This window comes from Kryptolebias marmoratus, linkage group LG7 (genome assembly GCF_001649575.2).
Source record: "Kryptolebias marmoratus isolate JLee-2015 linkage group LG7, ASM164957v2, whole genome shotgun sequence".
Classification (NCBI taxonomy): Eukaryota; Metazoa; Chordata; class Actinopteri; order Cyprinodontiformes; family Rivulidae; genus Kryptolebias; species Kryptolebias marmoratus.
In genome coordinates, this window is record NC_051436.1 from 9568276 (window position 1) to 9582092 (window position 13817).

General features: G+C 41.8%; 1 protein-coding gene and 1 long non-coding RNA gene across 2 annotated transcripts in view; one reads left to right on the top strand and one right to left on the bottom strand.

The window, feature by feature from the left end:
- The window catches only part of LOC108234860, a 23897-nt gene extending 17467 nt beyond the window's left edge, over nucleotides 1-6430 (top strand). The window contains exon 3 of the long non-coding RNA XR_001808551.3: nucleotides 5146-6430. This is a non-coding gene — a long non-coding RNA (uncharacterized LOC108234860). The remainder of the gene's footprint in view (nucleotides 1-5145) is intronic.
- LOC108234858 (glucosidase 2 subunit beta) overlaps nucleotides 3414-13817 on the bottom strand; it is a 157359-nt gene continuing 146955 nt past the window's right edge. The window contains exons 14-15 of the mRNA XM_017414403.3: nucleotides 8369-8468; nucleotides 3414-6765 (exon numbers count right to left, since the gene is read on the bottom strand). Of these exons, the coding sequence (XP_017269892.1) occupies nucleotides 6628-6765; nucleotides 8369-8468 (238 nt within the window). The 3' untranslated portion in view covers nucleotides 3414-6627. The remainder of the gene's footprint in view (nucleotides 6766-8368; nucleotides 8469-13817) is intronic.

A 13817-nucleotide genomic window follows, 5' to 3' on the forward strand; every position in this document is an offset into this window, starting at 1 on the left:
CCCCCACTGTTAGAAGCACAACTGCGGGAGGCTCCTGCGAACCACATGCTATCACAGCTCGGCCTTCCAGCCTCCAACCGCGACACGCTTACACTCATCCGCTCCGCAGGGGAAGTGTTGAGCCTCGTTCGCCGGCACGACAGCGCAAACACAGAAACACCCTCCGCCAGACTGCCAGAGCTGCCTCCGCGTCGCCCCCCCCTACCCCTCCCTCCTCTCGCTTTCCCTGCTTCCTCCTCGGCTTTGCCCTCCAGCAGCATTTTCTCAGCTGCTGTTTGGTTTCGACGCGTTCCGCTCTCCCTCCCCGAACCCTTCTGTCAATATTGGTCTTTGCTCATCTGCATCCCTGATTTGTCGTCTTCCCGCGCCGCGTCGGAGCAGGAACATGACACACTGATGTGTTCAGATAGTTTCCCACACTGACGGTGGTCTTTGTTGGGGTTAATCAGTCGTCTTCTGTGATACTGTAGAGTGAAATCGAAGTTTATCAACTAGACAACTTTTTACAAACTGTCTTTTATGACTAATACACCAGATCTTGGTGTTAAATTAGATTACGATGGTAATCGAATGTATATTAACAGGAACTGATTTGAATGGGACTGTTTTAAACAGGATGGTAAGTAGTGGAATTGGAAAATGTAAACAGAGTTAGACTTAAATTAACTGGAATAAATAGAACTGTTTAATTAAAGTTGGGTTGAACTGTAGATATTCAATATTTAAATGAGATTAACTGAATGATCGTTGGAGTTTATTGGGTTAAAATGGACTAAATGTACAACTACCTGGGATAAAATGGATTGAGTTGGGCTTTAGGTAATTATCGGCAAAAGGCGAAGGTGGACAAAAAAAATGTTTTTGCTCACGTCTGTGTTGGCGGAAAGTCTCGTCAGCCATTGGACAACTTTTAATGAAACTCAAAGTTATCATTGGCCGGACATTTAAAACTCGTTAAGCTTTCGAGTCGACCCCGATTCACAGCTGACTGACACGAGCGAGCTCAAAAATGGCTGTACGTCAGTGATTTTTACTGATGTCGAGTTAAGTTTAGGTGTGGTAGTCGCTGAGAGTCGCAGCCAACACGTACTCTGAGCGCTGATCTTGTGTGATCGGATATAAAATACGAGGTTTGATCAAATCGACCGACTCTGTCCCTTCTTATAAGTTAGTTTAATAAGGTTTAACGCTGCTTTAAAGGAACGTGAGGTGTTTATATGACTCTGACTGTATGGAGTTAGATTTAAATGGAAAAATAGGTAAATAAATGGCATTTTCTGCAAAAATACTGAGTGACTTTAGTGAAATTTGCTGGAGAAGCTTAAACTGAATTGCTGAAGTTAGAACGATCAAAACAAAAGCTATGATAAGCAAAACAGTAGCTATAAGCTAATAAAATCAGTAAAACAAAAATACTGTTTTAACTACTCTAAATTTGACATCTATTATCCAAGAATGGAGTTCTGGATGAACCACTTTGCACTGAGCCTTTTAAAAGAAATATGTTTTTTGCTCAGTAATCAAGTTAAAAGCTCTAATTAAGAAATAGTAGCTAAAACCAACAACATGGTGTTTAAAACGAAGCAAGCGCGATGATGTAGAGTTTAAAGATTTAAAGAGTTTATATTGTTTTAAAAAAGTAGACAACCAGAGGTCAAAGTTGAAACATCCTGAACAAGATGAACATTTGGATATAAGAACGGTTGAAGTAGCTGAAAGTTCGCTGACGCAGTTGGTCCAAAATCCAAATAAACGAGAGCGCGGATGCTGACTCGGCACATTCTGAAGGCGTTGGACCCGAACCTACAGGCATCACTACAGCGACCGAGCAGAGTCGGTGCAGACAAGAGGGACTTGGATGAAACTGTCATGAGCCGAACCTGTTTTTTTTTTTTTTTTTAGCCCCTCTCCCCTCTGTTTTAAAGCCCGATCCTTTGAAGGGAGGCCAGTTGTGCCCTCGAGGCCAAAGAAACAATCTCCAAAAGAGTCAAAGCGGCTGCTGTGGGCGTCAGTCAAGCAGTCAGTCAGGCGAAGGCCCCGCTGTCTCCCACTCCAGAGAACAGGTACCTTGAACTAGTTTCTCCAAAGCTGAGTCTGAGATTTAATGCAACAGAAAGCCTCTGGGCCCTTTTAGCAATTTGGAGTCAACACACAAATACGCCCACGCTCAACTGGAAAGACTTTCTATCCCTAACCCTTCATGTGCAAATGTGCTGAACAGAGGTGTGTAAGAAAGTGTGTGTGTGTGCGTGTGCGGGCTCACTTTCCCTACTGAATCCTTCCCACTACTCCCTCCTTCCCTCCTCTGATCTGCGGCGGCACATCACTGGCCAGCCTGTAAAACACAAACACACACACACACACACTCAGGACTAGTTGTGTCCGTGAGTGTTTTTAATAACTGTCCATCTAAAACTAAAACTTCCAACGTGGTTTCCGCCCACGCCGAGTCGGGCGCCAATAATTTAACACATGATGATCGTTCAGTTACAGCGAGGAGCTGTTAATACCCCGCAGACTGTCGAATCTGCTTCTTCGCGGGAGCAGCTTCTGCACGGGCCACAGAGTTCTTTATCAGACGCCATCGCACGGTCGTCCTTATGGCGCGGTAGGACCCGGGCGAATCGGCAGCGGTGCCCGGCTGGCCATGCTGACGTCTGTCTGTTAGCAGAATATCCCGTGAACCGGTGCGTGCGTTTGATTGAAACCGTCAGAAAGACTATCGAAGAGATCTATGTATCGGAGAACCCGTCTTTTTCTGTAAAAGGGCGGAAAGACGCTTTCCACAAGATGTGGTCAAAATGGACGCCATATGTTAAACCCGTTATGTCGGATTTTATAGGAGCCCTGCTGTTCTATAGAATGATGCAACGATTTGATGGATGTCATAGATGAGATTGTGCTTTGGCTTCCCCGCCACCCTTGGTTAGGTTTCGTCTGTTAGTTTGTACGTGTGTTTGTTTTTTGTTTGATGTGTGATGTCGGATTAACTTAAGTAAAGTTGGGTTGAATTGTAGATACTCAATATTCTTTGTGTTGAGCAGAAAGGAAAAAAAAACTGTCAGAAAGCAACTATTGGATGGGCGCCTGCAAGCCGTTAACGCCATCTAATTCAAGATGGCTGCTACAGCTAGAACACAAAAATGGCTTTAACTTGATCGGTTTTGCAGATGTTGAGCTCAAACTGGGCGTGGTAGTAGCTGAGAGTCATTCCCAACACGCATCACAAACTCTGATAGAGCAACAGCTTGTGATTTTGTTATTTTCAATGTTAGACCAAAAACGGCTAAAAATAATAATATGATCATTTAAAATTCACGAAAGGCGCTGGGCGATACATACTGTATTTTAAGATTTTTTATTTAGCTCCTCATACGTGGAGCTGCTGGTTTGCTAAATAGTTGAACTTGCCCTTTTTTTTTTTTTTTTTTTGGATGGCATTACAAACCGTACGGAAAAGAGATCTCATTTCAATTTGTGTTTCAAGTCAGCAAGCCTGATATAAAAAGCCTGACATAAAAGCCAATATAGAAAGTGGGCAAAAAAGAAATCGTACCTTTTATGTGGGCTGGATTAACTGGTATACCTCGTGTGTGTGTGTGGGGTGAGATTTAGTAGCATCAGCATTCAGTTTATTGCATATCCGTTTGTTTCATTCAGGCTTTGTGAGGTTTGAAAAGGGTTTTTTTTTTTTTTTTTTTTGCAGGAATGTGGTACGCCCGCCTCGTTCGGCTCTCTAAACCAAAACTGCCTGTTATTATTCCGAGAAGCGAAGGTGAAGGCGATTGGTTAGTTACAGCATGTGGACGGCAGCCGAGGCCAGATAAATAAAAAGCAGCAGTTTGGAGCTACAGGGCCTGAGGCTATTGCATCGCTAGCAGGCAAACAGCCACCCCAGCAGGGCAGGAATACATCAGGCAGCCTATTGGATACCTGACAGCTGATTTAGCTCCCCCCCCTCCCCCTCCCCTTAATGAGCTGAGGGTTCTGCCGCACAGACTCCACAAGCTGTTACATAACGCCAGAGTCGGCTGGCCGGCGCAGGGAGAGCACTGCGAAGGCTGCCGAGACGTTGGGAAATCGATAAGCGTTGCGGTCTGTAAAGATGAAGAATTGAAAGTTTTGTAAACGCTGTGAATAAGTTAAAGAGGCTACTTGTTTGTCACTGCGGTTGGCAAATAAGTGAAGTACAGCAGATAGAAAAAAAGTCTGTGGAAATGCCAGGTTTTGGGGTTTTTGGGATGTAAAAAAACCGGAACCCGTGATAAATCAGGTCCAACTTTGCTGTGACGTACTTCCTGTAGGAGTTGGAGGGAAAAACCAAAGGTCCGGCGTTCCTCGAAGGACTTCATGTCAGAGTTTGGTTAGACTTAGACTGAGTTACAGCCATTTGTGTGTTTGCTAATGTTAATTAGCTGTGGTGGCCATCTTGACTAGGGTTGCCTCTAACGGATGGACAGCTAATAGTTAGTTTCTTTAAAATTTGTCCACTGGTTCATCCATTATTTTGTTTACCCAACAGTCAAATGAACTCCTTTGGTGGTGAAGATCTTTTTTTTTTATCCATGGGTTGACATGAAGAGATGTTCTCACAGTCTGACAGATTTTGAGCTCTTTAGTAAGGAAGAGTGGGCAAATAGGTCTGTGTGGCCTGCTAAGAGATGGTTTCCTTAAAAGACTGAAGGCTGTGAAGGTGGTGCTTCAACAAAGGTTTAGGTTTAGCGTCTGCAGCGATTTAGTTTTCAGTCAAATTGCACAGGATATACCCTTCGTAGTACCGTAAACTGCTTTAATTCGTCATGGCATTGATTCAACAGGGTGTTGGTTCATATTGATATGATGGCGTGCCACAGTTGCTGCAGATTAATCAGAACACTGGACTTTTTGGGACGTACTCTTCTTTGGTCCCCTAAGGAAGAAACTCTTTGTCGTTTCAGGTGAACTTTAGGAGCCTGACGGCTCTGAGTGGCATGTGGTTGCTTTTGAGCATCATTAAAAGGGTGGAAACTTGGATGTTCGTGTTCCTCTTCCATATAAAAATAAAATATACGAGTCAAACTATGAGAAGAAGAAGAACAACAGGAGGAAATACTGTGTGAGTACACGCGTTTCTAACAAACTTTGTTCTTCTTGTCTTTTAAACAGTTGGCAAATCAGCGCGTTATCGTCCCCTGTGGCTGTGGTGCAGCTGAAATGTCAACACGGACGTGGAAAAGCATGAAGAACTGCGCTTCCTGTTGTTGCTCAATGTGCTTTTGGTAGTTTTTAGCTAAATTATTGCTGTGAAGATTATTGGTTTTAATATACCAGTGAACATATTATAAATCCCAAGACTTATCCTGAAGGTAAAGTGATAGTTCAGACCTTTTAAAGTAGGCGTTTGTGATGAACAATTAACGTCCTATCTGTTGTAGGAAGCTCTTTGAATGCCCTCTTAAAGTTTGTTTAGTAGTTTATGGAAATACCATCAAATTCTGGTTTATTCTGGCAGAAATATGGTCCTATTGGGAGTGCTACAGCTAACACAATTAATACATATAGCCGTCCAATTGCCAAACTGGGCAGGATTACACTATTTGACCAAACCGAGGTCATAGCCACGACAGGTAAGGTAACTGTTCATAACGTTTCCACAGAACCAGACTTTAAAAGAGCTGAACTATCCCTTTAGATGAGGCTATAATAAACAAGCCACAACCATCAAGTTGAAGGATAAAGTGGTTTTCTTGGTACAATACAATGTCATGTAATCAATGGTTCCTAAGGTTTGGGTTCTTGAGATGATCTTCAAAGGAACGACAGTTAATAGAACACTGAGGCTGTAATTGTCTAAATAGTCTAATTGTTTTTGTTTGTATACAAACAAAGACAAGGACATTATTTTGTAAGTCGAAAGCTGAAACATTTGGGAACCATTGGTCTAGACCAGTGATTCCCAAACGTTTCGGCTTCCAACACACAAATTAACCAGGGACAGACAGAGACTTTCAACCAGATTAGTGCTGGATGGTATACATTTCTAATAAGCCAAATAAAGGAACAACACAACCAACCTATTAGCATATCTGCCAATCGTGGGTTTTTTTTTCCATTACTGAAGATCATCTCAAGGTAATAAACTTGGTGTTTCAGGGGTTCCAACCTTAACTTTGGGAACAATCTGGATTAAAAGACTCTCCAGTGGTTCCCAATGTTGGGGTGCCTGAAATATAAAACATGTCCATAAGTCAACAGTGTAAAAGTAGGTATTTTTGTCATTATGTTTTTGCTTAAATGATCTAATTGCAAACCAACCAAAAACAGTTGGGGTCACAAGTTTTTGCTGTTTCGTAGACTGGAAGCTGAAACCACTGCTCTACACCCTACAATTCATCGGATTTCATTATGTATCACCATGGTAATACATGTATTCTGTGAGTCCTTCAATAAATACTCTTTGCAAAAGAAAAAGTAACAGTCTGAGAAAACTAAAGTGGTGTCGCTGAAAAAGCCCCATTCTGACCTCAGTCAAACTAGCTGAGGAGAATATACGTTCTGACAACACGGACCCTCAGGACCCCCAGCCTGTCACTGCAGGCAGGGGTCCAAGTTATTCTAGGCTAAGGTGGTAAGGGAGGGGTGGGGGGGTCACAGTTCACTGTGCACACCCCTCTGCTTCAGCACCGGCTGACAGGCCACAGGAGTCTGAAAGTCCATGATGTACTGGCATTTGCTGGGCTCCTTCGCTGATCGCAGGCCTGTCTCCGTTCCACATGTCAGCGTGACCTAGAAACGCACAGAGGAGGACGAGGTGAGGCGAGGACAAGAGACGCACTGCACTTTCATTTCACAAAGGAAGCCGATTTTAAAAATGTCCTGCTTTTCTTATGTTATTAAACTTCCTCCCCCCCCCCCAAAAAAAATAGATGCCTTTAAATAAAAGTTGCTGCATAACAAATAAATTCGGCAAAGTCCTCGTGTTGAAGGTTCCTCGTCTGGAACCACAGAGTTGTTCTTACAGGACATCACTGCCGTCATCCAACATACGAGCAGGACGGTGGTGGTGATTACTGCTGTCATGACTAACAGGTGACGCTGGTGCTACGAGAAAGCAGGGGGAGAGGCAAAAAAAACCCTCAACAACTTCTACTTCGAGGGGGTTTCCATGGCAACGCCTCACATCATACTGCACCCCGAGCAGACGATCCTTCTGCCGAACAAAAGCACCTGGAGAGCCTTGGAGATAAAACTTGACAGGTATTATTGTGCCGAAGTTTCAGGCAGGTAATTCGCCTTTTCGTCCTGCGCTTGGATTAAAAATAAACTCTCTTTGTGTCACCCGGTATCTTGTCGCACACAGATATTAAGTAGTTTTGTGCAGCTCGGCGAGACGGCGTTTCGACTCGCGGGCGCCAGAGCTACGTTGTTCAGGTTTGTGCAAATGTGAAGCCATCACAGGTTAAATATAAACTTCTTTTTGTTCTTTAAGAAAATACGCTCGTCGTTGGCGTGAAGGTCACACTAATTCTGGCTTTAAAATGGTTTATTTTAACCTTCTTATACAAAATGCAACTTCAGGGTTTTTGTTTTTTTTTTTTAAAAACAAGAATTGGGTTCAGAAGTTTTGAATTTACCACCAAGGGCTGAAGGCTGCCATGAACTGGAAACTGCTGCCCATGTGGACGAGCCAAATGTTGCACAAAATGGATGAATAAATTAAAGATGGCCACCATCTTCAAATTCACCAGAAATCAATAACTAGATAGTTAAAACTTAGACACAGTTGGGTGTTCCAGCTGGCCATTGATGGTCAGTGACATCGATTGTCTTCAAGATTTGACCAAAGAGGCCAAAACTAAACGATGATCTTTATTTGAAACTTTGACAGGCAATACATCTTTCTTTTGGTTTTAAAGAGCATACATAATTATTTGAGTTCTCGCTCTCCCTCAGTATGATATCCACAGCATAAGGATTTTTTTGTTTCAGAAGAGGCTTCTGCTGATTTTACTGAAAATGTGAATATATGAGAGCAGTACTGGTCTCCCTTCATTGGATTCCTGTCTGTAACAGGATTGATTTCAAAGTTATTTTTGTTGGTTTTTAAGGGTTTTCCAATTGTTTGGCTCTATCATAAACATACAGGAGATAAATCAGTTTGTACTTCCTCAGAGGTTGAACAATCAGATTTATAAATAGTTTGTGTGAACTGCACTGAAACCTTTGAGATTGGAGCCGTTTCCAGATGGCAGAGATCAACCCTTAACTAGTCAAACTCAGGCGATTCAAAAAGCTAAATACAGCAAGAAGGACCTCATTTTAAAAGAAACAAACTGTGACTTTAGGTTTGATGTACCTTTAACAATAACAATGCGTGTTTATGTCTTACTGTCGTCGTGCGCGAACCTCCCTGCCAGCACGGCTCTCCGTTCTCATAAACCATCTGACTGTAGTGGTTCTTCGGTGGTCCGGCCCACATCCCCCACATCCTGAAACAAAACAAGTCAAACCAAAGCTGCTTTTATTCCTTTGACAGTGGACTTGTAAAGAAAAGTTTAACTGTTGGTCAAAGTGTTCTTTAAAGAGTATTTTGGGCCAAGCAGCGGATGGAAACTTTTTTTTTTTTAAATGCCGCTCTGTTGGCTTACTAAAAAACACTTTTCTCCAAGCTAAAATAATAAAATAAAACTAAAAAAAAAAAAACTGGCAAGACGGCCCGTCTGGCAGTGGCCTTCCTTGGCAGCGGTACTCCCGTTGTCCTCTTGTCTTGCTCAACAATGGAGAGAAAATATTAATTACCGTTTTGTCATTGTTAATACTGAGCGCAGCAACAACACAGGGGGATGGAGAGGAGACAAAAAAACAGCGATGCCAGTCTCAGATGAGTGTGCCTGCCCAGTGCTAGCTAATTACATTCTCACCAAACATTTCAAGGGGAGTACATTAAACCGAAGCAGCCCGGGGTGCCCGGTGGACGCTGTCCAACACACAGCACTGACAGATGCCATTTCATTATGCTGTCTAACTTCCTCTGATCTCAAGCACGAGCAGCTCCTTAAAGGAGGCACGAAACCGCGGTTTGCGCCGCTACGTATTGATTTTAGTAAAACACTGTAATCCTCTCATGTGTGGATCGAGGTCTTTTCTGCATTTGGCGCATGGCTGAGTGAAGATTTTACGGGAAAGTGCCTCGCTCTGATCTCGCCCCATATCACTCCACCAACTGTTTTCTATCTGTGACACCGAGGACTGGAGCATAAATATCGAAATCAATCTTTGTCTCTCTTTCTGCAGACGTTCTTTACCCCCACCACCACCAGCGCTGCCGCTTTTCCAGTCTCCTATTACTCATTCTGGACAAAAAGCTATAAAAACTATTAATTCAAAGAATTGTTCTGGTAATTTGCTTAAGTGCCTTCCACACGACTGCCAATTTCTGTCACAAGTGTGCAACACTTGATAAATGTGGCCACACTGACCTTTCCGAAGGAGATTATGAGGCAGCGAGATCAGCTCTGTTCTTTGAGACCTTTATTTTTTTTTTAATTCTAAAGGCTAATTAGCTTAATTTTTTTGACCTACGGTAACGTCCTTTTGTTTTCTCAGTTGATATCAGTTATTAACTCGTATTGGCTTCTTGGTTTTCCTGATTTTTTTTTTCTCCCCCCTTTTAAACAACATTTTCTTCTCATCTGACCTCCATGAGGCCAAACACCAAGTCGTCATTGATTTCGAAAAAGCATTCCTCGGCTTTCACCGACACGCGAACGTCCTTGGATCTTTGAGTGGTATGCCTGCGCTGCTCAGGATGTGCGCGGCTTATTTAAGACGCCTGAACGGGTCAGTCAGAGGTGAATTGTTCACACAAGTGGAAGCCAGCTGGGCCTAAGTGTTTCGCCTTTTTTTCCCCCTTTGAGCCTGTTTGATTGGGTTTTAGCACTCTGTTAGCACCAGGAGGCCCCCGAATGGATTGCTGTCAGGTGGAAGCGACAGTGCTCCAGCTATTGCTGCCTGTTGACCAGAGATCCCTTGTGCATCAGCTTCATTCCTCCTCTTCTTCCACTGCAACCCCCCCTTCGTTCCCTTCGTTCGTCTCCCTTCTCATTCCCTCTTGAGCGCCCAGGAGGCGGCACACACCCTGTCAATTAGGGCTGAGTTATCGCCGAGATGTGGCCAACACACCAGTCATTTGGACTCACAGGAGTCATGGGATGGAATCTTATTGGCAGATCATTCCCTGTAATAATACAGACTTGGGTTTGTTATTGGCAGCCCATTTTACGGTCAGGTTTCACCGGGCTGCTGCGCGGCCAGTGAAGGACCCACAATTCATTGGGCCTCAGTGCTCAACTTCAGGGCAACGGGATGTGAAACATTATATGGGAGCCCATTTCCACCGCCTGAACAAAAAATAAGTAATAATTCACACGGCAACTCATAAATATGAGTTCCAAAGCAAATAATGGTTTTAAAACTCAGAGCTCTAAGTTTTAAATCAATCAACTTTATTAAAGATGCAAAATAGGTCCATAGTGTGAAGAAAACAAAAATAAGATAATAAAAAAGATAAAATACAGTAAAAAAAAAAAAAAAAAAAAAAAATTTAAAAATATAGCAAGCACAAACCAAGTCACTGAGTTGCCATAAGGCTACATCGCCAGTGAGTCCACATTTTGGACTTACACCTAACTGAACTCCGTGAGATATCTGTTAGTGACAAGATAATGTTGTTTGTAGAGACACAAAGCCTCCCCATAAACCTGTACATAAGAGATCGCAGCAGAGCATGAAAAGTGGAGACCCCAACACCGATAAATATCTGACTAGCACTAGTCCATCTCGGCATCCTGAGCAGCATCCTCATTCCGTCATTGTAGGCTACCTTAAGCTTCTGTAGAGTACTTTGTTTATACTGTCGCCAAAGGTGGGCAGTATACAGTGGGGTGCAGAATGCCTTAAAGAGAGCCACTTTAACTGAAACCGAACACATCCGAAACTTGCGTAACAGCATGTTGGCTTGTGCATACATTAGACGCCGTTGTCTGTTGATGTCCATGTCATCAGTTAAATCATCAGTTATATAATGACCCAGATATTTCTTTTAAAGCCGTAATGACTTTGAAAGTCACCAGTATGGCAAGTCTTAAACACAAAATAAAGTTTATAACTCAAATTTGTTTTTGTATCAGAATTATGACTATGAAGGTATGGTAATTGGTAAAACTAAAACTAATTATACTAATTATATTTATGTTTCATAATTGTTACTTCAAAATTATAAGAATATATTTAAGAGCTTTAAAAGTAATATTACATTTAAACTAATAATTATTACTTTTAAACTAGTATTAATGCCATTGTGTCTCAGAACTGACTTTGCCTCTCATAATAATGACTTTGAAACTAATAAATTACATACAGAATTAGGAAACAATGACTTTGAAAATATACTAATCGTTTGAAACTACTGTTAATGATTTTGTATTGCATAGTTATGACTATGAAAGTATAATAAAGACTAAATTTAATAATTATAACTAATAATGATGACTTTGTCTCATAATTATGACAATTATTACTTCTAAAGCAATATTCCTGACTTTGAAACCCATAATTATCTGTTATATTTATTGCTGTAAAACTTATTACTATATCTTATATGTATAACTTTGAAACCATAAAAGATAGCATGTGACTTTTTTTTTTCTCCAAGTGGCAGGAATGGTCTTCCACAACTGACCTGGAGTCAGACAATGACAACCAACCCGGCTCTGCCCAGTGGACCCCCTGGGTTCAATGATAACTTCATTTTCTCATCCACTTAGTTACAGTTCGGCTTTAAACTGCCACAGTAACACAAACTGTGCTCGTCTGCACTTGTAGCGGCAGGATCAGTTTCCTTAAATCATCTGGCTTACCACTTGAATGTTCTCATTGGCACTAGTGTCTATAGAATACCCCCCCACCCCCCACCCCCACCCGCAGTTTGCTTTGAACAGAGCAGTAAATGCTGAGCTATTCAAATCGCTGGCAAGGACACATTTCTGTTCTCAGAGAAATTAAATGACTGAACGCAATTTCTGTAGGTAAACAGATCAATGCTGCCACCGGAGAATGAATCTTAGGTTTGCAGAAATCCATCTGTAGCCCGGAGGAAGAAACGGCGAGGCCGCGAACGCACACTTCCTTCTAATGAATAATGATGGAGAATATGGAAGACATGCTCTGTTTCAGGCCGAAAACGTCTGAGAATCTTATTTACAGACATCTAGATGAGGATTCATACTGTTAGCTGGCCTTCCCTAATGGCACAAAATGGGCCCTCCATCAAAGTTAAACCTGTAATAGGCAGCATATCTAACCAGCTAAACCTATTATCCATACATCGTGGGGGAGATAGTGGGCACTGGGGAGCTCAGACATGCCTCTAACTGCACACATTAGGAAGCCAATCTCATTTAATTTTGCCTTTGAATTACTGAGGTGTGATTTCTATTGACACGCACAACAGCAGATGGAGTTGTGATTTAATCATGTCCAATACCCACAACAATACCATTAAAAACTGTGATATCTTCAGCAGGAAATGGAAAATAAGAAACATAGAAGAGAAGAATAATGGGTTTCTAATCGTATGTCTTAACAGACAATGCCTGAAATTAGAAACATTTTTATTACTGTCAAAATAGTGATTTGCTAATTTTTTACAGTCTAATCCTGATGAAGGGTAATTACCATTAAAAAAAAAAGCTGATTAGCGCCCCTTTCTCCTCCTGATAATAGCTTGAGCTGATATAAGCTTGTCTTACCTCTTTAAAACGATGCGGTGACCAGTGATTCTGTTTTAAGCTCCGTTGCGGTGCTAATCCGCGTGCCTCGAGTAATAAATCCTAAAGATCCACCGCTAATCTCACTCAACGCTGAAAGGGGAGTTACCCCCTCTGCCGTAGCCACAAATCAACCTTTCAGAAGCAATTATCGTTTGGACAACCCTACTCTGGTGTTTAAACACCCCGCAGATACTGATGCAGGGGGTGGAGGGTGGGGGGGGATCTGGGCCAAAAGTACATTTTTTGCCTGCTGTAATGTGCGCATACTGTATGTGGTTTTTATACTCCGGGCCTTCAATCGAGACAAAACCAACGAACAACACTGAAAAACGTCTGTAGGAATGATGATTAAAAACTGCTACATGGCAATGAGAAACTAAGTAGATCCCTGTAATTTATACAGTGAATTACCCAAAATCAAACAGCGAATTGCTTTTTTCCCCCCCCCAGTTTTGATTTGTTGAAATGCCATTTATTATATAAGAAGTATTAGATTTTTGGTAAACTGTACAAAAAAATAATCCAAAACATTGTACCATACTGTGTCATGCAATGTCACTGATGTATTTTATTCCCCCCCCCCAGAGAAATTAGCAACCACAGCTGCTGGTATTTGTTTGTTTGCTTTCAGAGATGTACTGTGTGTTTGTTGGACAGATGTGAAAACAGCCTGGAGTTTTATCTCATCTCTTCACACAAAAGAAACCCCACAATCTACGTGTGGAAAACAAGCGTCCATACATATTACAGGTGCTGGTCATAAAATTAGAATATCATGAAAAAGTAGATTGATTTCAGTAATTCCATTTAAAAAGTGAAACTTGTATATTATATTCATACATTACATACAAACTCATTTATTTCAAATGTTTATTTCGTTTAATTTTGATGATTACAAATGACAACAAATGAAAATCTCAAATTCATCATATCAGAAAATTAGAATCTTGTGAAAAGGTTCAAAATTGATGGCACCTGGTACCACACTCTAATCAGCTAATTAACTCA